Below are 27,261 nucleotides of genomic sequence, written 5' to 3'. Positions count from 1 at the left end.
TGAGAATACAGCCTGTCCATTCTCTAAGGACCCATGATATCACTGCTCTGAGTCCGGCCTACTGATTATAAGGCAGTGTCGCAGTGATGTCATTAGGCAAGGCCTACGCTGCTTTCCTGACCCTGCCCACAAAATGGCTGCTGCCGCTATGTGTAAGAGATGGGTTCACTTATGACGATGTGACGGCGTTCTGATCCGGCGGCGTGTTACATTCCCGCCGCACGGCAGTGAGCAACGCTGGAGCCTATTTATGAACACAAGTGTCAAATGTGCGTTGTGCCATATCGGCCAATCACATTCTTTCTTTTATCAACTAATGGTCACTAGATGAATAAAATAGTTAGGGATTGGCTGCTGTTTAGGACGGTTGCGTGCATGACAGCTGCGCCAGACCTATATGTAAATGTATGTTCCTAGTAGCGTGAACCTTCTACGTCATTATCGCGACCAGTTGTCAGTGTGCGGGGCTCCACAGAGGCCGTACACAGATTCTTACAAAGCAGGGGTAGTCTACACCTACTCCATACCTTTAAGATGTGTCCTATTATCACCGGCCCCTTACAGTGCCACAGTTCTAGGAGGTCACGTAGGTGACCGGTTCATTGGCTGGAACTTCTGCTATCACTCATCGCAACAGCAGACCTATATTGTGGTGACAAACCCAGTGGCGTGGTTTTTGCTGTGGCTGTCTCTGATGGGAGATCCTTATAGCTGTGACTAGGGGTCTATTCATGAAGCAGTGAAACGTGTGGAGAAGTTGCCCATGGCAACCAATCAGCATTGAAGTAACATTTATAATTTGCATACTATACAATTGTCTGGAGCAGCTGATTGGTTGCCATGGGCAACTTCTCCACAGGCTCACTTCTCCACACTTTTCACTGCTTCATGAATAGACCCCTAGGGACCGATGGCACCAGCAGGGCAGTTGGGGGCACATGAGGGTTGTGTTGAAGGAAGGGGGGGTATCTCAGTAATTAGGGAACTTGGAGCAATACTGGGGTCTGCACATGGGTGTTTTCTGGGGTGGCCGCAGAGCAGTGTTGGTGCCGTTACCCCGGTTTGGACAGGTATTTTGGGGTATATGTTGTTGTTATTGGCGCAATCCCGACGATTAAGGCTGTAAATTTAAAACGGCAATAATTTAAGAAGGCAAAATAATGCTGGTTTTGCCTTTTTAAATTATTGCCGCTTTAAATCTACAGCTTTAACAGTCGGGATTGTGCCAGTTCCTGGACCATACAACCTGTTACGTATACCCCTTTGTATCAGGGCCCGGAGGCTGCCATTATGGTCTGGAAGGGGGGGGTCTGGTTAAAATCGGAACGATTGTGAATTCTCTTTGAAGATGCGCTGCCTGTCCCTGTCTTTTCCATGTTTAATAATAGATTACACACAAGACCCAGGAAATGGTTCAATAAACATCTTTATTTACTATTCCTCTAGTTACGTGTCCTCCATTCTTAACAGCCATGCGTGTGTCAATGGAGCCGCACCCTATATAACCATCCAATCACTAAGGAATCACTGCAACCACACCACCGGCGGGAGATCATTACCAGAGCAATAATCAGCTCCGTGCTACTAGAAAGAGTGCAATGCTCTGCAGCTCCCGCTCACTCAGTGTGATCTGCAACGCTCTGCAGCTGGCCTACATCCAGCCCCCTCCAGCATCTTCTCTGTGTGTTCCTGGTAGGGGGCAGAGTCTTCCACCCGTCCTCCCAGGCTCTCCGAGTTCTCTGTGTCTGTCACATGCCATTATATCCTGTGCCCTGGTGCCGTCCGGAGAGGAAACCTGGGGGAAGAAGCCAACAACGCATGTACTCAGGTGCAGGTATATAAAGCTACTTCCATCCCGTCACCTAGCGTACTCTTATTCTCTGATTCCCCTCCCCCCCCCCCCCATATCCAGCACCTATCATACACTCCCCCCCCCCCCCCCCCACCATATCCAGCACCTAGCGTACTCTTATTCTCTAATTCCCCTCTCCCCCCCCCATATCCAGCACCTATCATACACCCCCCCCCCCCCCCATATCCAGCACCTATCATACACCCCCCCCCCATATCCAGCACCTAGCGTACTCTTATTCTCTAATTCCCCTCTCCCCCCCCCCCCCATATCCAGCACCTATCATACACCCCCCCCCCCCCCCATATCCAGCACCTAGCGTACTCTTATTCTCTAATTCCCCTCTCCCCCCCCCCCATATCCAGCACCTATCATACACCCCCCCCCATATCCAGCACCTAGCGTACTCTTATTCTCTAATGCCCCTCTCCCCCCCCCCATATCCAGCACCTATCATACACCCCCCCCCCATATCCAGCACCTAGCGTACTCTTATTCTCTAATGCCCCTCTCCCCCCCCCCATATCCAGCACCTATCATACACCCCCCCCCATATCCAGCACCTAGTATACTCTTATTCTCTAATGCCCCTCTCCCCCCCCCCCCCCATATCCAGCACCTATCATACACCCCCCCCCCATATCCAGCACCTAGCATACTCTTATTCTCTAATGCCCCTCTCCCCCCCCCCATATCCAGCACCTATCATACACCCCCCCCCATATCCAGCACCTAGTGTACTCTTATTCTCTAATGCCCCTCTCCCCCCCCCCCCATATCCAGCATCTATCATACACCCCCCCCCCATATCCAGCACCTAGTGTACTCTTATTCTCTAATGCCCCTCTCCCCCCCCCCATATCCAGCACCTATCATACACCCCCCCCCCATATCCAGCACCTAGTGTACTCTTATTCTCTAATGCCCCTCTCCCCCCCCCCCCCCCATATCCAGCACCTATCATACACCCCCCCCCCCATATCCAGCACCTAGTGTACTCTTATTCTCTAATTCCCCTCTCCCCCCCCATATCCAGCACCTATCATACACCCCCCCCCCCCCCATATCCAGCACCTAGCGTACTCTTATTCTCTAATTCCCCTCTCCCCCCCCCCCATATCCAGCACCTATCATACACCCCCCCCCCATATCCAGCACCTAGCATACTCTTATTCTCTAATGCCCCTCTCCCCCCCCCCCCCATATCCAGCACCTATCATACACCCCCCCCCATATCCAGCACCTAGTGTACTCTTATTCTCTAATGCCCCTCTCCCCCCCCCCCATATCCAGCACCTATCATACACCCCCCCCCCCATATCCAGCACCTAGTGTACTCTTATTCTCTAATGCCCCTCTCCCCCCCCCCCATATCCAGCACCTATCATACACCCCCCCCCCCATATCCAGCACCTAGCATACTCTTATTCTCTAATGCCCCTCTCCCCCCCCCCCATATCCAGCACCTATCATACACCCCCCCCCATATCCAGCACCTAGTGTACTCTTATTCTCTAATGCCCCTCTCCCCCCCCCCCATATCCAGCACCTATCATACACCCCCCCCCCATATCCAGCACCTAGCGTACTCTTATTCTCTAATGCCCCTCTTCCCCCCCCCCCATATCCAGCACCTATCATACACACCCCCCCATATCCAGCACCTAGTGTACTCTTATTCTCTAATCCCCCCCCCCATATCCAGCACCTATCATACACTCCCCCCTCCATATCCAGCACCTAGCGTACTCTTATTCTCTAATTCCCCTCTCCCCCCCCATATCCAGCACCTATCATACACCCCCCCCCCCCCATATCCAGCACCTAGCGTACTCTTATTCTCTAATTCCCCCCCCCCTCCATATCCAGCACCTATCATACACTCCCCCCCCCCCCCATATCCAGCACCTAGCGTACTCTTATTCTCTTCTCCCCCCTCCTCATATCCAGCACCTATCATACACTCCCCCCCCCCCCCCCCATATCCAGCACCTAGTCTACTCTTATTCTCTTCTCCCCCCTCCTCATATCCAGCACCTATCATACACTCCCCCCTCCATATCCAGCACCTAGCGTACTCTTATTCTCTAATTCCCCTCTCCCCCCCCCATATCCAGCACCTATCATACACCCCCCCCCCCCCATATCCAGCACCTAGCGTACTCTTATTCTCTAATCCCCCCCCCATATCCAGCACCTATCATACACTCCCCCCTCCATATCCAGCACCTAGCGTACTCTTATTCTCTAATTCCCCTCTCCCCCCCCCCATATCCAGCACCTATCATACACCCCCCCCCCCCATATCCAGCACCTAGCGTACTCTTATTCTCTAATTCCCCCCCCCCTCCATATCCAGCACCTATCATACACTCCCCCCCCCCCCCCCCATATCCAGCACCTAGCGTACTCTTATTCTCTTCTCCCCCCTCCTCATATCCAGCACCTATCATACACTCCCCCCCCCCCCCCCCCCCCCATATCCAGCACCTAGTCTACTCTTATTCTCTTCTCCCCCCTCCTCATATCCAGCACCTATCATACACTGCCCCCCCCCATATCCAGCACCTAGCGTACTCTTATTCTCTTCTCCCCCCTCCTCATATCCAGCACCTATCATACACTCCCCCCCCCCCCCCCCCATATCCAGCACCTAGCGTACTCTTATTCTCTTCTCCCCCCTCCTCATATCCAGCACCTATCATACACTGCCCCCCCCATATCCAGCACCTAGCGTACTCTTATTCTCTTCTCCCCCCTCCTCATATCCAGCACCCATAATACACTCCCCCCCCCCCCCCCCCCCATATCCAGCACCTAGCGTACTCTTCTCCTTCCCCCTCCCCCAATATCCAACACCTATCATACTCTCTCCCAATCCAGCACCTATCATACTCCGCCCACCGTCCCAATCCAGCACCTATCATACTCCGCCCACCCTCCCAATCCAGCACCTATCATACACTCCCCCTCCCCCCCCATATCCAGCACCTATCATACTTCCCCCCCCCCCCCCTCCCATTCCAGCACCTATAATACGCTCCCCCCTCCCATTCCAGCACCTATAATACGCTCCCCCCTCCCATTCCAGCACCTATAATACGCTCCCCCCCTCCCAATCCAGCACCTATTATAATCCCCCCCCCATATCCAGCACCTATCATACACTCCCCCCCCCCCCATATCCAGCACTTATCATACTCCGCCCCCCCCAATCCAGCACCTATCATATGCTCACCTATCATACACTCCCCCTCCCCCCATATCCATGACCTATCATACTCCGCCCCCCCAATCCAGCACCTATCATATGCTCACCTCCCATATCCAACACCTATCATACTTCCCCCCCCCCCCCCCCCGACCCCCAATCCAGCACCTCCCATATGCAGCACCTATCATACGCTCCCTCCTCTCAATCCAGCACCTATCATACACCCCGGTATCCAGCACCTATCATACACTCCCCCCCCCCCCCCCCCCATATCCAGCACCTACCATACACCCCCCCATATCCAGCACCTACCATACACACATCCCCATATCCAGCACCTATCATACACCCCCCCCTCCATATCCAGCACCTATCATACCCCCCCATATCCAGCACCTATCATACCCCCCCCCCATATCCAGCACCTATCATACCCCCCCATATCCAGCACCTACCATACACCCCCCCCCATATCCAGCACCTGTTATACACCCCCCCCCGTATCCAGCACCTACCGTACACCCCCCCCCCCCGTATCTAGCACCTACTGTACACCCCCCCCGTATCCAGCACCTACCGTACACCCCCCCCATATTCAGCACCTACCATACACCCCCCCCCATATTCAGCACCTACCATACACCCCCCCCCCGTATCCAGCACCTACCATACACCCCCCCCCGTATCCAGCACCTAACACCCCCCCCCCCGTATCTAGCACCTACTGTACACCCCCCCCCCCCCCCCGTATCTAGCACCTACTGTACACCCCCCCGTATCCAGCACCTACCGTACACCCCCCCCCCATATTCAGCACCTACCATACACCCCCCCCGTATCCAGCACCTACCATACACCCCCCCCCGTATCCAGCACCTAACATACCCCCCCCCCGTATCCAGCACCTACCATACACCCCCCCCCCCCCCCGTATCCAGCACCTACCATACTCCCCCGTATCTGGCACCTACCATACACCCCCCCATATCCAGCACTAACCATACCCCTCCCCCCCCGTATACAGCACCTACCGTACACCCCCCTCCCGTATCCAGCACCTACCGTACAACCCCCCCCCCCGTATCCAGCACCTACCGTACACCCCCCCGTATCCAGCACCTACCATACACCCCCCACGTATCCAGCACCTACCATATATCACACCCCCATATTCAGCACCTACCGTACACCCCCCCCCCGTATCCAGCACCTACCGTACACCCCCCCCGTATCCAGCACCTACCGTACACCCCCCCCGTATCCAGCACCTACCGTACACCCCCCCCCCCGTATCCAGCACCTACCGTACACCACCCCCCCCTGTATCCAGCACCTACCGTACACCCCCCCCGCCCGTATCCAGCATCTACCGTACACCCCCCCCCCCTGTATCCAGCATCCACCGTACACCCCCCCCCCCTGTATCCAGCACCTACCGTACCCCCCCCCCCCCCGTCTCTAGCACCTGCCATACACCCCCCCCCCCCATATATCCAGCACCTATAATACCCCCCCATATCCATTACCTATCCTACCCCCCTATATCCAGCACCTATCACACCCCTCCCCTATCCACCCACATTGGAGCTGTCCCCCACCTCCCCCTGCCACTCACCTGAGCCTCACTCTTTTCCGGCCTTGCCCTTTTTCTTGCCCTCGCTGCGCTGCAGCTTGTCCACAATCTTCCTCTCGTGGCCGCTGGGGTTGTCCCTGTTGGTGTTGTCACTGGCTTCTTTCTTTGTGCGGCCTTTCCTGGCAGCAGTGGGTACTGGGGGGAGAGAAGCAGATGCTCAGAGCTCGGGGCAGAGCTGGTGGGCAATAAGACGCTTTCCCTAGTGCCACAGAAGTATCTGCAAGTGTACAGGGTTCTCATACGTTTATAGACTGCGCTAGATACATTATAGGTTGCTATGGGCAACGTCTCCACTTTATCTTTCTCAGAGGTTTGATTCATCTCCCCCAATAACTTCTTATAGCTATAGAGGGTCTATGACTGGTCGGCAACAGGGGTCTTCAGCTCTAGCGGAACTAGGAGTCCCAGCAGATGTTTTGGCAGGACTTGCTGGGACTTGCAGTTCCGCAACAGCTGAAGAGTCGCAGGTTCCCAGAGCTCAGTGCTGTGAGGGTTACAGCTGTGCAGCACGCTATATAAACAGCTGGTCATACATAAGTACTTACAGGCGTAGCGGTCGGTGAGGTTGTAGTACTCGTAGTCGTCGAAGTATCGCACTTCGAAGTCGGTGGGCTGCAGCTTGTCAGCTTGTACGTATGAGGTGGTCATGTCTGCTGTGTCCTGAGGGGTCTCTGATATCCCGGGAGTGTGGCTGTTAGGTGTGGTCTGTCTCCTGCAGCGGTGTCTCTGTCTCTCTGACTGTCTCTGTGCTGAGTTGTTTTTCTCTCTTTCCTTTGTGTGTCTCCTTTATAGTCAGAGTGACTCCTCCTGTCTATTCCTCTTCCTCCTCCTCGTCGTCCTCCTCCCTCACATTGCATCAGGCTGCAGCCTGCCCTGTGTGTTTACCTCAGATTACACCATCTCTGCAGAGCATCTCTCCCCTGTTCTGCTGCCTGGGCTGAGCCCAGGGCCTGCAGAGTGTCACACAGCCGCCGAGCCCTTACAGACATTGGGGGTAATTCAGAGTTGATCGCAGCAGCAAATTTGTTAGCAGTTGGGCAAAACCATGTGCACTGCAGGGGGGGGGGGGCAGATGTAACAGGTGCAGAGAGAATTAGATTTGGGTGGGTTATATTGTTTCTGTGCAGGGTAAATACTGGCTGCTTTATTTTTACACTGCAATTTAGATTTCAGTTTGAACACACCCCACCCAAATCTAACTCTCTCTGCACGTGTTACATCTGCTCCACCTGCAGTGCACATGGTATTGGCCAAATTTGCTGCTACGATCAGGTCTGAATTACCCCCATTGACCATGGGCTAGAGCAGGCATGTCCAAACTGCGGCCCTCCAGCTGTTGTGAAACTACATATCCCAGCATTCCCTGACACAGTTTTGCTGTCAGAGAATGCTAAAGCTGTGTCAGGGCATGCTGGGATGTGTAGTTTCTCAACAGCTGGAGGGCCGCAGTTTGGACATGCCTGGGCTAGAGGCATCAGAATGACCACCTGAGTCAGCCTTTACCCCTGTACACAGTATAGAATCCATATTGTAATAACTGTAACCATAGTGATACAAAGAGCTATATACCCTGCATGTTTCCTGTCACTAGCAGATATAATGCACGTTCCAAAGCTGCAGGTGTGACACCAGTCTGACATGATACGCCCCATGTAGGCTGTAGTGTCCTGCAGAGTTACAGCTCTGCAGATCATCATTCCCTATTCGTGCAGCATACTGCTAACGTCACTCCCCTGTTTGTGATACCACTGAAATACCCTGCAGAGCATTGCCACTGTGTTCTGTACATTACAGGATATGTGCAGAGCATCACTCCTATTTCCTATATACAGTATTCGCAGATCTCTGCAGAACATCTCTCTTCTGTATCCAATATCACTGGAATGCTCTGCAGAGCATTGCCGCTGTGTTCTGTACATTACAGGATATGTGCAGTGCATCACACCTATGTATATTAGCAGATCCCTGCAGAACATTACTCCCGTGTATATACCAGTGGAATGCCCTGCAGAGCTCTACCTCTGTGTTCTGTACACATTGCATGCTATGTGCTATATATCCTATAAGCAGATTCCTGCAGAACATCACACCTGAGTGTCTTATACTGATGGTAATCCTGGTGAGAGATGCTTGTAGGGAGCTGTCAGCTGTGGCAGTCCCTTGGTGCTGAGCAGGTGGAATCCCCTCAGAGACCCTCAGACTCGGGTTAACGCTTCCTGCTGGCTGATATAAATATATCACAGAGTACTATGGGGGTCATTCCGAGTTGATCGCTCGCTAGCAACTTTTTGCAGCCGTGCAAACGTATAGTCGCCGCCCACAGTGGAGTGTATTTTCGCTTTGCAAGTGTGCGAACGCCTGTGCAGCCGAGCGGTACAAAAACAGTTTGTGCAGTTTCTGAGTAGCTCTGAACTTACTCAGCCGCTGCGATCACTTCAGCCTGTCCGGTCCTGGAAATTGACGTCAGACACCCGCCCTGCAAACGCTTGGACACGCCTTCGTTTTTCCAACCACTCCCAGAAAACGGTCAGTTGCCACCACAAACTCCTTCTTCCTGTCAATCTTCTTGCGATCGGCTGTGCGAATGGATTCTTCGTTAAATCCATCGCCCAGCAATGATTCGCTTTGTACCCATACGACGTGCCTGCGCATTGCGGTGCATACGCATGTGCAGTTTTGCGAAATTTTGACCTGATCGCAGCGCTGCAAAAAGTTGCTAGTGAGCGATCAACTCGGAATGACCCCTATGGGCCTAATTCAGACCTTATCGTAGCAGCAAATTTGTCAGCAGATGGGCAAAACCATGTGCACTGCAGGGAAGGGGGGGGGGGGGGGTGATGTAACATATGCAGAGAGAGTTAGATTTGGGTGGGGTGTGTTCAAACTAATCTAAATTGCAGTGTAAAAATAAAGCAGGCAGTATTTACCCTGCACAGAAACAAAATAACCCACCCAAATCTAACTCTCTCTGCACATGTTACATCTGCCCCCCTGCAGTGCACATGGTTTTGCCCATCTGCTAACAAATTTGCTGCTACGATCAACTCTGAATTACCCCATATGTCATGGAGTCTCTCTGGGGGCTGTAGAGGGGTCTTGCCACACTGAAACTGAGGCACTAATATAATTAATGTGCAATAAGCAAATAATAAACTATGAAACAGGCAAAGTCTGTTTATGTGGAGCCCACCGGTGACCCACGAGGAGGCTCTTTATGCTGCGTGCAAAAATGTTTTCTGTAGCAGAATAAATGCCAATATTATATATGTGACAGTTCTGAAAGGAAGCACTTACGTATATAGGGGGTAATTCTGAGTTGATCGCAGCAGGAATTTTGTTAGCAGTTGGGCAAAACCATGTGCACTGCAGGAGAGGCAGATGTAACATGTGCAGAGAGAGTTAGATTTGGCTGTGGGGTGTTCAATCTGCAATCTAATTTGCAGTGTAAAAATAAAGCAGCCAGTATTAACCCTGCACAGAAACAAAATAACCCACCCAAATCTAACTCTCTCTGCACATGTTATATCTGCCCCCCCCCCTGCAGTGCACATGGTTTTGCCCAACTGCTAACAAACTTCCTGCTGCGATCAACTCAATAGGCCTAGATTTATCAAGCCTTGGAGAGAGATGAATTGCACAGTGATAAAGTACCAACCAATCAGCTCCTAACTGTCATTTTTCAAACTCAGACTGTAACATGGCAGTTGGGAGCTGATTGGCTGGCACTTTATAACCCTGCAATGTATCACTCTCCAAGGCTTGATAAATCTGGGCCTTGTATAAATATTCTGGTGAAAGTTTATAAAAAAAAAAAAAATTTAAATTATGCGCCCCCCGCTGACTAAAGCCGCACTCTATCTCCACCTTAACCTCTTCACTGCCGGGAAGCTACAGGATGATGTAAACAGACCTAATAATGACACTTCCATTGAAAGCGGTGTCATGGCAGTGTCACATCCTGCTCCCGCTCACTAATGAGCTATCATTTCCACACACGGGACTGTCAGCGCAGAGCGCGTGCCACTAATAGGCCTCTCCCAGTGGTACTGCGAAAACAGACTGATTTCCTGGTACCCCCTGGAGGCCCGGGCACAGAGCCAGCGCCACCGGCCACACATATACGCTGGGTAGCCGGGTTAAAACACATGAAATCTAAAGCCGGATTTAGCAGCATTTCTGCGCACTGTTGATGCCTTGCGCTTCATCAATATAATTGGTTGAATGGCTAGCGCGCACTTTTAAATCGTCTGTGTCGCTTCCTAAAAGGGCAGCGGTACAATTTTGATTAGCCAACCCCCTAAGAGGCATTCATCCTGTACTTAATGCACCTCCAGGAATTGGACAGGTGTGAACGAGCCCTCACAGCTGCGACGTAACCACTGCAGAAAGAAAATTTGAGGGGAGATGTTTCAAAGCTTGGAGAGCGGCAAAGTGGAGACGATAAAGGGGTCTGTGTACTAAGCCGTGGAGAGAGATAAAGTACCAGCCAATCAGCTCCCGTCATTTTCCGAACACAGCCTGTAACATGGCAGCTACGAGCTGATTGGCTATACTTTATTTCTCTGCAGGCTTTGATAAATCTCCCCCTCGGTGCCTAGGGAATTGCAGGGGATTCTGCTGTAATTTTCCAGAGCTTTCCCTGGCTGCCATCCACTGCAAACAGACGGGCAGAAAAACATCACAAGGTGGTGAGAGGGCGTGGAGCATGTGACTCGGGCGCCACCCTCTCTGTGTAATGTTTGCTGTCGAGGTAATGAGAATGTAAGGCAGCCGTGAAGCAGACAGCAGACGTGGTACGTGTCTGTGTACTGGTGGATGATATCATACAATGAAGTCATACACCAAAGCCACCGCTTGGACAGAGACACAAAGGTCCCATTATGTATTCCCAATAGGTCATCCAATATCCCAAATAGGATTCCCCCTATATAATGTTACCTCACTACAAAACCCAGGCGGCGCACTGCCCCAACCAATTACTCTTCAGTAGCAGCAGGGTGCCGCAGTGGTTAGCGTGCTGCCTCACAGCCCTGAGGTCTTGGGTTCAATCCCCGCCAATGCGCTATATATGTGTGGAGTTTGCATGTTCTCTCTGTGTTTGTGTGAGGTGGTACTTCAGTTTCCTCACAAAAAAACATCCTGGCGAGTTAATTGGCTTCTCTGTGTGTACATGTGGTAATGAAAATAGAGTGTAAGCTCCACTGGGGCAGGGGCTGATGTGAATAACTGTTCTCTGTAAAGCGCTGCGGAATATGTGTGCGCTATATAAATTACTGGTAGTAATAATAATAAATGACATTTCCAAAGACTCTGGGGGGTAAATTTACTAAGATGGGAGTTATATTTAAGATAGGATGTTGCCCATAGCAACCAATCAGATTCAACTTCTCATTTATCTAGCACCTTCTAGAAGATAATACCTGGAATCTGATTGGTTGCTGTGGGCAACATCACATTTTAAATAGAACTCCCATCTTAGTAAATTTACCCCTGGGTCTTAAAAGTTTTTGCCCCTGAAAATGTTCCCTCTGCGTACTGTAGGGCACATTTCTCAGTATTATAACCGGGAATGTAAGTTCATGGTTATTGATGAGAGGTATCTCAAATGGGTCTGGAACTCAAGGTCGACACCAATTGGTCAACACACCTTAGGTGGACACCAGAAATAGGTCACACGGACAAAAAGTTTGACATGAAAAAAGGTCGACGTGAGTTTTTTAATGTGTTTTTGGTGTAGTTTTCTTCGTAATATGACCGGGAACCCCAATTAGTGCACCGTGTTTGCTCGCCACGCTTCGGGCAAGGTGCCTCACTCCGCCACCACTGCCGCTCGGCACAGGTTACTATACCCAATCGTAATCCACGTGGGTCGTAAAGTATGAAAAAGTAAAAAAAAAATTAAAAACCTCACGTCAACCTTTTTCCATGTCGACCTATTTGTGGTGCTGACCCGGAGTCCGGATACCATCTCAAATACACATTAATGTTACTGTAACCGAGCTCAGTAAACATGTTTTCATGGGGACGGCTTTGCAGGGTATAACAGGCCCACTGGCTCCCATCCAGAGCTTTTATCTGTGTTTGCCGAGTAAAAACTGCTCCCAAGGTCCTTATATGAGACTTGAATAAACACAGAGAGGATTAACCCTGCAGAACGCACTGTACTTACCTCATGGCTCAGGCATGTAACTATAACATTCTGTAAGTACATGTGCTCCGTGTACACATGCTGTGTTTATATACAAACGTGTCCTGCAGCCGTGCGCACATGCCCAGCTGCTGAGTGTGCACCTCACACACATGAATCATACAGGGATCTTGTGTGACTCATGGTGGAACTGTCGCCTCAGGCTGGGAGTGATCTGTAGAGAGAGAGGGTAGTTATCTCCCAATTTCCCCTTTCTTCCACCTTAATCCCGCCCGTTTCTCCCTCCGAAGTGTCTCGCTTGTGTCTGTCAGATCGCCATAATCACCCGTTCCCTGGAATGTAAACTCTGGCGAGCACGGCCGCTCCCCATTCTATCTTCTATGTGACTATGGGCCTAATTCAGACCTGATCACTCGCTAGCTGTTTTTTTGCAGTCGTGCGATCGCAAAGTCGCCGCCCACAGGGGAGTTTATTTTAGCTGTGCAAGTGTGCGATCGCATGTGCAGCCGAGCGGTACAAAAAAAGTTTGTGCAGTTTCTGAGTAGCTCTGGACTTACTCAGCCGCTGCGATCACTTCAGCCTGTCCAGGCCCAGAATTGACGTCAGACACCCTCCCTGCAAACGCCTGGACACGCCTGCGTTTTTCCAAACACTCCCAGAAAGTTGACACCCACAAACACCCTCTTCCTGTCAATCTCCTTGCGAACGGATTCTTCGTACAATCCATCGCTGGGCAGCGATCTGCTTTGTACCCGTGCAACGCGCCTGTGCATTGCGGTGCATACGCATGCGCAGTTCTGACCTGATCGCAGCGGTGCACAAAAGGCTAGCGACCGATCAGGCCTGAATGACCCCCATTGCCTGTATGGGTCTGTACATCTGCAATTTGTTGTGTGGCGCTACAGAACCCTTGTGACACATTGTGATGAAAAAACGAGATTTATGGTAAGAACTTACCATTGTTAAATCTCTTTCTGCGAGGTACACTGGGCTCCACAAGGATAGACATCGGGGTGTAGAGTAGGATCTTTATCCGAGGCACCTAAAGGCTCAAAGCTTTTGACTGTTCCCAAGATGCTCAGCGCTGCCTCCTCTATAACCCCGCCTCCATGCACAGGGAGCTCAGTTTTGTAAACCAGCCCAATGCAGTAGCAGGTATCCGAGACGGCAACCGCTCGTAGCCAAGTACACCACACACTCGCCGCAGGAGAGGGTGTCAACGGCTATGCCAATACCAACCCAAAGAAGCTAAGTGCATCAGGGTGGGCGCCTTGTGGAGCCTTGTGTACCTCGCAGAAAGAGATTTAACAACAGTAAGTTCTTACCATAAATCTCGTTTCCTGCTGCGGGGTACACTGGGCTCCACAAGGATTCACATCGGGGATGTCCTAAAGCAGTTCCTTATGGGAGGGGACGCACTGTAGCGGGCACAAGAACCCGGCGTCCAAAGGAAGCATCCTGGGAAGCGGCAGTATCGAAGGCATAGAACCTTAAGAACGTGTTTCCTGAAGACCACGTTGCCGCCTTGCACAACTGTTCAAGGGTGGTACCACGGCGGGCCGCCCAAGAAGGTCCAACCGACCGAGTCGAATGGGCCTTAATGGTAGCAGGAGCTGGACGACCAGCCTGTACATAAACATGTGCAATCACCATTCTAATCCATCTGGCCAGAGTCTGCTTGGAAGCAGGCCAGGCACGTTTGTGAAAACCAAACAATACAAAAAGAGAATCAGATTTCCTAACTGAGGAAGTTCTCTTCACATAGATACAGAGAGCCTGTACCACATCCAAAGACCGCTCTTTGGTAGACAACTCAGGAGAATTAAAGGCCGGAACCACAATCTCCTGGTTAAGGTGGAAGGAAGACACCACCTTAGGTAAATAACCTGGCCGCGTTCTAAGAACCGCCCGCTCACGGTGAAAAATCAAATAGGGAGACTTACAGGATAAGGCACCCAAGTCCGAGACCCTTCTAGCTGAAGCAATCACCAGCAAGAAAAAGACCTTAAGGGAAAGCCACTTAAGATCAGCAGAGGCAAGAGGCTCAAATGGAGACACTTGCAAGGCCTCCAAAACCACGACAAGTCCCAAGGGGCCACAGGTGGCACAAAAGGAGGCTGAATCCGCAACACACCCTGAGTGAATGTATGGACATCAGGTAGGGTAGCAATTTTTCTCTGAAACCAAACCGACAAGGCAGAGATGTGAACCTTGAGGGAGGCCAGACGCAAGCCTAAGTCTAGGCCCTGTTGTAGAAAAGCCAATAGTTTGGCCATACTAAACTTGAAAACGTCATGATTGTGAGACGCACACCAAATAAAGTAAGCATTCCAGACCCTATGGTAGATCCGAGCAGAAGCCGGCTTACGGGCCTTCAACATAGTTTGAACGACCGCATCAGAAAAACCCTAGGCCCTCAGGACGGAAGCCTCAAGGGCCATGCCGTCAAAGCCAGACGGGCCAAATCCTGGTAAACACAAGGGCCCTGAATGAGGAGGTCTGGTCGTTGTCGAAGTAGAAGGGGACGATCCCACGAGAGACCCAGTATATCGGAGAACCAATGCCGTCTGGGCCACGCTGGAGCAACCAGAAGCAGGTTTCCTCCTTCTTGCTTGAACTTCCGTATTACTGTGGGCAGAAGTGACACTGGAGGGAACACGTATGGTAGCTGAAAGTTCCATGGAATTGCCAGAGCGTCCACGAACGCAGCTTGAGGATCCCTTGTCTTTGCTCCGAAGACCGGAACCTTGTGATTGTGTCGAGACGCCATCAGATCCACATCTGGAAGGCCCCACGTGTCCACGAGGAGTTGAAACATCTCTGGATGGAGGCTCCACTCTACGGCGTGCACGTCCTGACAACTGAGATAGTCCGCTTCCCAGTTTAGGCATGGACGTGCAGTCAGGGGAGGCAGTGCCTCTCCTATGATTAATTATTAAAATAATAAAAAGAAGATACTTATGACACATATTCTGTGTCATAAGTATCTTCTTTAGTTTATTCAAATAATTTTACTGGTTTAAATTAGTTTGGGAGGCACTGATAGCAGTGCCTCCATGGATAATGGGAACGGGGAAAGAGCAGAGGCGGGGCCAAGCACTGTGCTGTAAAAGCCCATTAAAACAGATGAGGAAAGCGGCACTTAAACAAGTGCCTCGCTGACAGGGACACCCCCCCCATGTCAGCGAGGCACCTGTGATTGGACAGCGGATCCAGGCTGGATCCGCTTGTCCAAGAACCCACACGTGGCGCTGGAGGCGGCGGGTCCCGGCGGTGATTGGCGTCGGAGGTAGCCGGGAGCAGCGGTGGGCCTGCAGTGTGTGCGGCTCCCCCCCCCCCCCCCCCCCCCCCCCCCCCCATCCTCTGCCGGCTCCCGCTCACCTTGCAGCCAGCAGCAGTGGGCCTGCAGTACGTGCGGCTCTGCCCCGTCCTCCTCCGCCGGCTCCAGCAGCAGTAGGTTAGTTTGTGTGACTCTCTCTCTCTCCTGTGGATGTGAAGTATAATGTTCAGTTTTTACAGGTACCCCTATTGGATTCTACTGGACAAGTGGACGTGACCGGCGTGGGATGTAGGTAAGTATGTGTGAGTGTGTAAGTGTGTTTTAATAAATTTTTACTGTCACGGTGTGTGTGTTGTGTTTTTATTTGGGTATTTTTGTTGTTGTAGAACTACAGGTACCAGCGAGCCCGTTATTTCCCCACATGCTGGTACTTGAGGTTCTCCAAGTACCAGCAAGCGGGGGAGGCTTGCTGGGCCTTGTAGTTCCAAAACAAAAAACAATATTCTTTTTTTACACACATGGCTATCAGCCCGGCAGGGGTGCTGGGGACAGCCTCGGGCTTCACCCCTGGCCCTTGGGTGCCTGGAGGGGGGGACCCCTTTATTTAAGGGGTCCCCACTCATCCAGGAAACCCCGGCCAGAGGTGACTAGTTGGGGGGTAATGCCACGGCCGCAGGGACCTACATAAAAGTGTGCCCCGGCTGTGGCATTATGTCCCTGGCTAGTGGAGCCCGGTGCTGGTTTTAAAAATACAGGGGACCCCTACATCTTTTGTCCCCCGTATTTTTGGAACCAGGACCGGACTAAGAGCCCGGTGCTGGTTGTCTAAATATGGGGAACCCCTGTCCAATTTTTTCCCCAATATTTAAACAACCAGGACCGGCTCAAAGAGCCCGAGGCTGGTTATACTTAGGAAGGGGGTCCTCACACATTTTTTTTTATTTTTTTTTTAACCCATTCAGACCCTTCTTCATTAAGTTAATGGAAGCCCTGGACCAGGGGTGGCCAACCAGTCAGAGGCAATGAGCCAGAAAAGATCTGTAGTCAAGGGGAAGAGCCACTATCATGCGCGCGCCTTCGGCGCGCGTGCAAAAATTGGGGCGTGGCCTAGTTGTCACAAAAAGCCACACCCCATTTTTGTAGGAGCATGACCTTGTGTCATAACCCCGTTTTTAGTCATGTTGTACAGTGCCACATACATATAATGCCCCAGTACAGTGCCACATACATATAATGCCCCAGTACAGTGTCACATACATATAAAAACACCAAACGGGTGCCTCCACAGTGCCAGATACAAGTGCCGTTTCTTGCGGCGGGCGAGCCGTGCAACCGCACGGGGCGCCCGCCGCGGCACTTCTTCATACTTTGAAACCCCCTTCTCGCTCCTCCCGAGTGCCCAGCTCGGGGGGGCGGGGTTTCGCAGAATGACGCGTTTGCGTCGTGACGTCACGACGCAAACTCGTCATTCCGCGAAACCCCGCCCCCCCGAGCTGGGCACTCGGGAGGAGGGAGAAGGGGGAGCCGCGCAGACAAGGAGGGAGAGGCGGCTGAAGAGCGGCGAGAACCGCTTCAAATGTAAGTCAGCCCCTCTCCCTCTCTCTCCCTTTCTCCCTCCCCACCACCTGCAGTAATATGTAAAATGGGGACATGTCTGCCTTAATGTGTAAAATGGGGACCTGTCTGCCTTAATGTGTAAAATGGGGACCTGTCTGCCTTAATGTGTAAAATGGGGACACCTGTCTGCCGCAGTGTGTAAAATGGGGACACTTGCCTGCGTACTATGTAAAATGGGGGCACGTGTCTGCCGCAATGTGTAAAATGGGGACACCTGTCTGCCGCAATGTGTAAAATGGGGACACCTGTCTGCCGCAATGTGTAAAATGGGGACACCTGTCTGCCGCAATGTGTAAATTGGGGACACCTGTCTGCCGCAATGTGTAAAATGGGGGCACGTGTCTGCCGCAATGTGTAAAATGGGGACACCTGTCTGCCGCAATGTGTAAAATGGGGACACCTGTCTGCCGCAATGTGTAAAATGGGGGCACGTGCCTGTCGTACTGTGTAAAATGGGGACACTTGCCTGCCGTGCTGTGTAAAATGGGGTAGCGTGCCTGCTGTAATGTGTAAAATGAGGACTTTTTTTTTTTTATATCCTGTGGTGGCCGTGTTGATGAGATCAGATGAGGCCACGCCCAGCTTAACAAAGCCACGCCCATTTTAATGAGGTCACGCCCCCTTACCGGGAGCGCGCGCGCCGAAGGCGCGCACATGCTTTTCCTCTTTATATCTATGGGGGGGGGGGGGGGGGGGGGGGGGGCGCATTTTTAAATCTCGCACTGGGAGCCAAATTGGCTAGAAACGGCCCTGCCAGATACATATGTGCCCCCACAGTGCCAGATACATATATGCCTCCACAGTGCCAGATACATATGTGTCCCCACAGTGCCAGATACATATGTGCCCCCACAGTGCCAGATTCATATGTGCCCCCACAGTGCCAGATTCATATGTGCCCCCACAGTGCCAGATTCATATTTGCCCCCTGTGCCAGATACACGTGCTCCACAGTTCCAGGTACACATATGCTCCACAGTGCCAGGTACATATACGCCCCCAGTGCCAGATAAATATATGCCCCACAGTGCCAGATACATATGCCCCCACAGTGCCAGATACATATGCCCCTACAGTGCCAGATACATATACCCCCAGTGCCAGATACACATTTCCCCACAGTGCCAGATATGCCCCCAGTGCCAGATATAGATATGCCCCCAGTGCCAGATACACATGTCCCCACAGTGCTAGATATGCCACACAGTGTCAGTAATACATATGCCCCACGATGCCAGATATGTCCCCAGTGCCATATACATATATGCCCGCAGTGCCAGATATGCCCTCAGTGCTAGATACACATGCCCCCACAGTGCCAGATATGTCCCCAGTGCCAGCTACATATATGTCCCCGCAGTGCCAGATATGTCCCAGTGCCAGCTACATATGCCCCCGCATTGCCAGATATGCCCCTAGTGCCCGCTACATATGTCCCTGCAGTGCCAGATATGCCCCCAGTGCCAGCCACATATGTCCCTGTAGTGCCAGATATGCCCCCACAGTGCGCTCTCTCCCCCCCCTTCCTTGAGCTGCTCACCACGCTGCTGCATATGAGGGGAGGAGAGCGCAGCATGCGCCTCTCCTGCCCCTCAGCCGCACTCTCCAGCGGCGCCGGTGACTATCTTCAATTCGGCGCCGGGCCGTGAGCCAATCAGAGCTTACGGTCCGGCAGCCAATCAGGACCCTTAGCTGCCGGACCGTGAGCACTGATTGGCTCACGGGCCCGCACTGAATTGAGATAATCACCGCAGCCGGAGGAGAGTGGGAGGAGTGTTCCAGGCTGTGTCGGGCAGCGGTGGCCGGCAGCGGATCGAGCCGCATGCGGAGGATGAAAGAGCCGCATGCGGCTCGAGAGCCGCGGGTTGGCCACCGCTGCCCTGGACTACAAAATTGCATTAATGTCCTCCTCCCACTCCCTTCCCAAACACTCATTTTTATTTTTTTTCTATAAAAATGTACAATATATTACAAGTATGATGAGCAGGCAGGCAGCGGGCACTGGCGGCATCGGACTGAGATGCAAATTAGTAGCGGAGGGCTGGGTCAGTTGATGGTGGGCGAGTGTGTAAGCCATTGGCGGTGGCAGCGGGCATCGGCTCAGCGGCAGTAGGGGTCATCGGCAGGATTCGGCGGACATTATGGCTGTAGTGCCTCACCAGCCACTGACCTCACCGCACGCCACTGAGTTCAGGATGCCCTTAATGAACACTGCGGATATGGCCGGCAGATGGCGCTCCGCCCACTGAAGAATCTGTGATACTTCTCTCATTGCCATGCGGCTTCGAGTGCCGCCTTGATGATTTATGTACGCCACCGTGGTGGCGTTGTCCGACTGCACTTGAACAGGTCTGTTCTGTATTAGATGCTGGGCCATTGTCAACGCGTTGAACACTGCCCGCAGTTCCAGAATATTGATCAGGAGCAGAGACTCCTCATTGGTCCACCGACCCTGAAGAGAGTGTTGTTCCAACACCGCACCGCAACCTCTCAGACTGGCATCCGTTGTCAGAAGGAACCGGTTGGATATCCAGAAGGGACGGCCCCTGTTCAATTGTTGTCCTGAAGCCACCAGCTCAGTGACAGGCGGACCTCCGGAGACAAGGAGATCATGTGAGATCTGATCCGGTGAGGCAGGCCGTCCCACTTGGTCAGAATTAACTTCTGTAGAGGGCGAGAGTGGAATTGAGCATACTCCACCATGTCGAAAGTCGACACCATGAGACCCAGCACTTGCATTGCCGAATGTATCAACACTTGCGGACGAGATGGGAAGCTTCAGGACTTTCTCATGAGACAGGAACAACCGTTAGTTGTGAGTGTCCAATAACGCTCCCAGATGTAACATGTTCCGAGCAGGAACCAGGGAGGATTTCTTCCAGTTGATCAGCCACCCATGGGCTTTCATGCACTGGACCGTCAGATCGAGATGACACAGGAGAAGTTCTGGGGAATTTGCCAGGATCAACAAATCGTACAAGTACGGAAGGATCCTGACCCTTTGGCGGCGGAGTGTAGCCGTCATGACTGCCATAACTTTGGTGAAAAGGGTAACGCCCAAAATTGGTAATGAAGGTTGCCCACCGCAAACCGCAGGTACTGCTGATGAGATACTGCAATAGGAATATGTAGGTAGGCATCCTGTATGTCCAGGGAGACCATATAGTCCCCAGGCTCCATGGCCAGAACAATAGAGCGCAGCGTTTCCATACGAAACTTGGAGACCCTCACATACTTGTTCAAGGACTTCAGATTGAGAATGGGCCGCGAGGACCCGTTCGGTTTCGGGACTAGAAACAGCAGTGAATAGTACCCCTTGCCCCTCTGAGCCAGAGGCACCTGTACTACCATTCCTGTGACCAGGAGGGAATGTACCACCGAGTGCAACGTGTTTGCTTTTGCCGGATCCAGAGGCACATCTGTCAGGCAAAATCGCTGCGGGCGACGATTCTTGAAGGGTATGGCGTAACCTCGAGCGACGACTTCCCTTGCCCAGGTATCTGAAGTGGTCTTTAACCATTCCTGGGCAAAACCTAGAAGTCAGCCCCCCACCCTGGGATCCCCAAGAGGGAGGCTTGTCAGTTTTGGAAGCTGGCTGACGGGCGGCCCAGGCACGCTTCAGTCTGGGTTTGGCAGGTCTGGAAGCACGAGCTTGCTTTAGGTACGCCTGACCTTTTGCTTTTCCTGGAGGACGAAAGGGCAGAGGGAAAGTACTTTTAGCCTTCTGTGCGGAAGGAGCCGTACTAGGTAGGCAAGCTGTTTTAGCAGTAGCCAGATCAGCCACAATCTTATTGAGGTCTTCTCCAAAGAGAATGTCTCCCTTGAAAGAAAGCACCTCCAGGGTTTTCTTGGAATCCATATCCACCGACCAGGATCTCAACCAAAGGATACGTCTGGCCAAGACGGACGTAGTAGCAGCCTTGGCCGCGAGCACCCCGGCATCGGATGCCGCCTCCTTAAGGTACAGAGAAGCTGTGGTAATATACGAGAGACATTGTCGAACATGCTCAGATGCGTTGGAAGGCAGTTCCGCCTCAAGCTCCTGAGCCCACGCCTCAACAGCTTCAGCAGCCCAAGTTGCTGCAACTGTTGGCCTATGCACAGCCCCCGTTAGGGTATAAATCGCTTTTAAACAGCCCTCCATACGTCTATCCTCCGGTTCCTTCAGAGAGGTGACGGTAGTTACTGGCAGAGCAGAGGAAACAACCACACGCGCCACATGAGAATCTACAGGTGGAGGGGTTTCCCAATTTTTACAGACCTCTATTCGGTGTGAATTTTGTCCCCGGATTTTACCAGGATTCCTGGCATATGTCAACCAGGTGTTCAGAATGAGGTAAAACTTGTTTAACCACCTTCTTACGTTTAAACCTACCCGGTTTCTTGGAGACAGTCTCAGGCTTAGGATCATCAGACACCTGAAGAATGACCCTGATTGCTTCAATCAAATCCGGGACATCCACCAATGACTTCCCTTCCCCATCAGAAACATCTGTGTCAGTGTCTGTGGGGTCAGTATATGCACCGTCCTCGTCAGAGGACGTGTCTGGAATAGCAGTGGATTGGGAGGAGGTAATGGCCAGTTTAGAAGACGACTTAGTCTTAGGCGGGTGAGAGTGACACTTAGATTTAGTCATAGAGCGGTTCAAATGCTGTAACTGAGTGGAAAGCTGATCCGCCCATGGCGGGTTCACAGCAATGACCATAAACTGTTGCAGTGGCACAGGTGGTCCCACAGGGGGCGTCAATTTAGTTATAAGCGTGTTTAACAATGTGGAAAATGTAGCCCAAGGTGGGTCTTGAAATGCCCCAGGTGCTACCGACCCACTGGGGGGTAAGGAACCCCCTGAACCTGAACTCTCAGCTGCCATATTATCCTCCGTTACGTCTGCGGCATCACTACCACGCAGTGTGGGAGAAGCCCCAGCGTCGTTGCCACGTGTAGCAGACATAACGATGTGCACAATATTGGGCAACCTGGTACAAAGTATAGCAGCACTATACCTAACAAGAACTCTCAGAAAAGGTGCCTAAGATAGCACAGACCGGGAGTTCAAGAGATATAGATTATATGGTGACTATAACTCACAAGTAAAAATACACCGTCAGTATATCTTGTGATACAATCCTATATGAAACAGAAAGAAAACCTGAAACACTTGGCCCCCTCAGGTATAGTAATATAAGAATAGCACGCTGAGTGAAATACCCTGAAATGAGGCAACCATGCAGCAGCTACATGCACACACACACACATATATAGCCACACGCGTATCATGCAGAAATTATTTACCATAAAACTGCACTGGACTAGCAATACAAAGTAATACTCAGTATGGCTATATGTGTTAACAATAGATATTACAAAGCACCAGTGGTCGAAATTGGGCGGTATACAGCGGTATGGTATACCGCCACTTCTTCCACTGACCCGGAAATGAAAGTGCAGCAGGAGGCGAGGGAAGTGGCCATCCTGCTGCACATGGTGTTCCCGTCCCTGCTCGGCGGCCGGCGGCTGTGTAGAGCGCTGTACTAGCTCACAGCCGCCAGCCACTCACCGCCGTCACCCACCAGCAGCCCGCCGCCCACCGCCGCCACAAATGGCGGTCAGAGGGACCTCACCGCCGCTGCCCATGGGAGCCTCCGCCGACCACAGTCAGGTAATGTTCCCCTGCTGTCACCCTCTCTCCCTGTTGTTACTGTCCATGTCCCTACTGTCACTCTCTCTCTCCCTGCTATCACTGTCGTCACTCTCTCCCAGCTGTCACTGTCGTCACTCTCTCTCTCCCTGCTGTCACACTCTCTCTCCCTGTCGTCACTCTCTCTCTCCCTGTCCCTGCTGTCACTCTGGCTGTCCCTGCTGTCACAATTTTGGCTCATTCAGTATGCTATAATGTGAATTTCGGCTCGTACCGTGTGCTATAAGGTGAAAGGGGCACCAGCACTAGATAGTATAAGGGGTTCTACTACACTGGACACGCCCCCTTTTGGGTGACCACGCCCCTTTTTGGCGCGCATAATTGCGTCCTTCACTTCTCCATACCCCCACTTCAAAATTTCCACTTCGAACACTGCAAAGCACAGTAAACACTGGATATATATCACAGGGTGTTTGTACCACACAACCCTGAATGTATGCACTCTTTCTTAACTAACACTGTCCCAGTGACAGGTAGAATACTTAAGTGTCCTGTAAGAAGCACAGCACTGGCAATCAGGCGGTTCTACAGAGGAGGATTTGCCCCAGCAGTCCTAGAAACAGCTCAGCTCAAGCTATGATGGTCAGGAGTAAGGGAGAGATATGCAGCTCCAGGGCGGGAACATTGCTGAAATGGTGCCCTGGGGCTGGGGGGAGGGGCCTCAGGTCTGACCTGCTCCCCCAGTTGGCATCCCCACCGGGTACTGCAGGCGGTGAAAACGGGGTTAATATGAAGAAAAAAAACCCTGACCTGTGCCCATGAACGTCCCTGGTGGCTAGTGGAGCAGCTGCCCAGTAATCAGTGTCCACGCCAGCGCGCGCGCGGCCCGCCTCCTGCAGCCGCGCTGGATCGTGGTAAAGTGCGGGCACAGAAGCCCCTTACCTCCCCCTTGTCTGCGGCCCCGCGATCCGGGAGGTCGGCGTGTGTGTGACTGACCTTTTAGAAGAAACTGGAGCCTCCGCTGTAGTGACCCGGCAACCAGGGCGCGGGAGTATACAGCGCCGCTGGGGGTGACGGAGCTGCACGCAGGAAAGTCTATGAGACTTTGCCTGCTGCAGCCCTGGTAGTATTCTGTATAAGAATCTTCTTCTGTCTTTAAAATGAAGCTCTGAATAGGCTGCCTGAGGCAGCCCCCTGTTAAGTGCCTGCTTACTGCATGGCACCAACTTACAAACTGAGCTCCCTGTGCATGGAGGCGGGGTTCTAGAGGAGGCGGCGCTGAGCATCTTGGGAACAGTCAAAAGCTTTGAGCCTGTTGGTGCCTCGGATCAAGATCCTACTCTACACCCCGATGTGAATCCTTGTAGAGCCCAGTGTACCCCGCAGCAGAAATATGAATAAAAAAAGATAATAAAAAGTACACATAGCAGCTCATTTAAAAGTACATTTTGTGACAAGAATCACATAGACAAAGTGTAATCCAACACAATTTATTTCCACCTCAGGCAGGATACAGCTTCACACGCAGGTTTGGCAGGCCAGGTTTTACAGGCAGTTCTTAGAACAACAGTATAACATTCCAAGTTCTGGTAATCACAAACAGTGCATATTCCAAATGGCTTCTAACGTAACCCCAGACTCCCATCTATCGCCAGGCCACTTGCTGGCATCAGGAGCAATGACCCGCGTCTCCCAGCTGTCCCGATCTTCACGGGACAGTCCCTTTTATTGGGGGGGGGGACTATCCCACTGTCCCTCCCGCAGGCCGCAGTGCCCTGCGGTGGGGGGTGGGGCAGTTGGGAGTCTCCAGTCACTAGCTGCAACAGCGGCAAAAAGATGCTGTGTGCATGCGCACAGCGTTTATTCACGGGAGACAGAGGTACTGGGGGCATGCCAGCAGCTCATAGAAAACGGGGTCTATGGAAAATGGGGCGTGGCTTTGCAGGACTACCACTATCATGAGCCACTCCCCATTTTCCATAGACCATGCCCCCTATTCGGGAGTGCGCGGCATAGTCCCGCATCAGAGGGGGCATATGTTGGGAGGTATGATGACCTACTGAACAAAACACATTTTTAAAGACAGCAGACAAGGTGAAGTGATAAGCCCAGCTGTGGCTTACCACAGACTCAGCTAAAACCCGAACTGGATTCCATCAAACCTGTTGCTGCTGTTCTAATCCTGCATAAGCCTGTCATTCCACAGTACCCTCATGTGGAATCATGCTGTCCCTGCCACACTTTATTTTATTGTGGAAAACGCTTAGAATGTTTTCGGCATCATTAATATGCGTTATTGTTTGCCTACGACACGTGTGGCAAAAATGTGCGCTCGTACATGTAAATGTGCGCTCATACATACATTCCTGCATAGCAATGATTTGTGTCTCCTTACACTTGGAGAGCTGTGATGGGATGGGTAAGCTAAATCGCCATTGTCCTCAGGATCTAGCACCCCCTGGATTAGGCTCCAGGAAATTTGGAGTCAGGTACTGGAAGCGCGGATCTGCAGTGCCGGAAGTCCAGGAGACAGAACCTATCCGGTGCTGGACAGCGTCCAACTTCTCTACTCTCCGATCCCTGATGCTGCTCCGCTGGACAACAGGATAAGCACGTTCTATATTTTCTGTACATATTACCTACTTTATATGTTACATTAAGGCCCAGATTTATCAAGCCTTGGAGAGTGATACATTGCACGGTGATAAGGTACCAGCCAATCAGCTCCTAACTGCCATGTTACAGGCTGTGTTTGAAAAATGACAGTTGGGAGCTGATTGGCAGTGGTAAAGTTGAGCTGCCCATTACGTGCGCTACATGCAAAGGCTGCATCTCCAAACTTACAATGTCACTGAAACACCAAACTATAATATTCCACTGCGCAACATACCAGGGCTGCTACTAGGTACAGGGCACTACTGAATGCAGGATGTGCGGATTCAAGAACCGTTCTGCGCAGCGTTATCAAATCATCACATGAAATCTAATCTTATATATAATGGAACATCTCTAAAATATACACTGCTCAAAAAAATAAAGGGAACACTAAAATAACACATCCTAGATCTGAATGGATGAAATATTCTTATTAAATACTTTGTTCTTTACATAGTTGAATGTGCTGACAACAAAATCACACAAAAATTATCAACGGAAATCAAATTTATTAACCCATGGAGGTCTGGATTTGGAGTCACACTCAAAATTAAAGTGGAAAAACACACTACAGGCTGATCCAACTTTGATGTAATGTCCTTAAAAGAAGTCAAAATGAGGCTCAGTAGTGTCTGTGGCCTCCACGTGCCTGAATGACCTCCCTACAACGCCTGGGCATGCTCCTGATGAGGTGGCGGATGGTCTCCTGAGGGATCTCCTCCCAGACCTGGACTAAAGCATCCGCCAACTCCTGGACAGTCTGTGGTGCAACGTGGCGTTGGTGGATGGAGCGAGACAGGATGTCCCAGATGTGCGCAATTGGATTCAGGTCTGGGGAACGGGCGGGCCAGTCCATAGCATCAATGCCTTCGTCTTGCAGGACCTGCTGACACACTCCAGCCACATGAGGTCTAGCATTGTCTTGCATTAGGAGGAAACCAGGGCCAACCGCACCAGCATATGGTCTCACAAGGGGTCTGAGGATCTCATCTCGGTACCTAATGGCAGTCAGGCTACCTCTGGCGAGCACATGGAGGGCTGTGCGGCCCGCCAAAGAAATGCCATCCCACACCATTACTGACCCACTGCCAAACCGGTCATGCTGGAGGATGTTGCAGGCAGCAGAACGTTCTCCTTGGCGTCTCCTGACTCTGTCACGTCTGCCACATGTGCTCAGTGCAAACCTGCTTTCATCTGTGAAGAGCACAGGGCGCCAGTGGCGA

General features: G+C 51.9%; 1 protein-coding gene across 1 annotated transcript; it reads right to left on the bottom strand.

Moving 5' to 3' along the window:
* Nucleotides 1-1,408: 1,408 nt before the first annotated feature.
* NUPR1 (nuclear protein 1, transcriptional regulator) lies at nucleotides 1,409-7,655 on the bottom strand. The gene is made up of 3 exons (XM_063935316.1): nucleotides 7,245-7,655; nucleotides 6,682-6,834; nucleotides 1,409-1,795 (listed from the first exon to the last, which is right to left on the bottom strand). The coding sequence occupies exons 1-2, from the start codon at nucleotides 7,345-7,347 to the stop codon at nucleotides 6,689-6,691; spliced, it is 249 nt and encodes an 82-aa protein (XP_063791386.1). The 5' UTR covers nucleotides 7,348-7,655; the 3' UTR covers nucleotides 1,409-1,795; nucleotides 6,682-6,688.
* Between the last annotated feature and the right edge of the window lie 19,606 nt (nucleotides 7,656-27,261).

This window comes from Pseudophryne corroboree, chromosome 7 (assembly GCF_028390025.1).
Source record: "Pseudophryne corroboree isolate aPseCor3 chromosome 7, aPseCor3.hap2, whole genome shotgun sequence".
In the NCBI taxonomy this organism is placed as follows: Eukaryota; Metazoa; Chordata; class Amphibia; order Anura; family Myobatrachidae; genus Pseudophryne; species Pseudophryne corroboree.
Note: the sequence above shows the minus strand (reverse complement) of the source record. Positions and strands in the feature narration are given on the sequence as shown.

Excerpts from the sequence above, each read along its gene's own strand:
- NUPR1 (XM_063935316.1), bottom strand. The coding sequence starts at position 7,347 with ATGACCACCTCATACGTACAAGCTGACAAGCTGCAGCCCACCGACTTC. Across the intron at positions 6,835-7,244 it reads CCTCACCGACCGCTACGCCT|TACCCACTGCTGCCAGGAAA; the intron begins GTAAGTACTTAT and ends CTCTCCCCCCAG.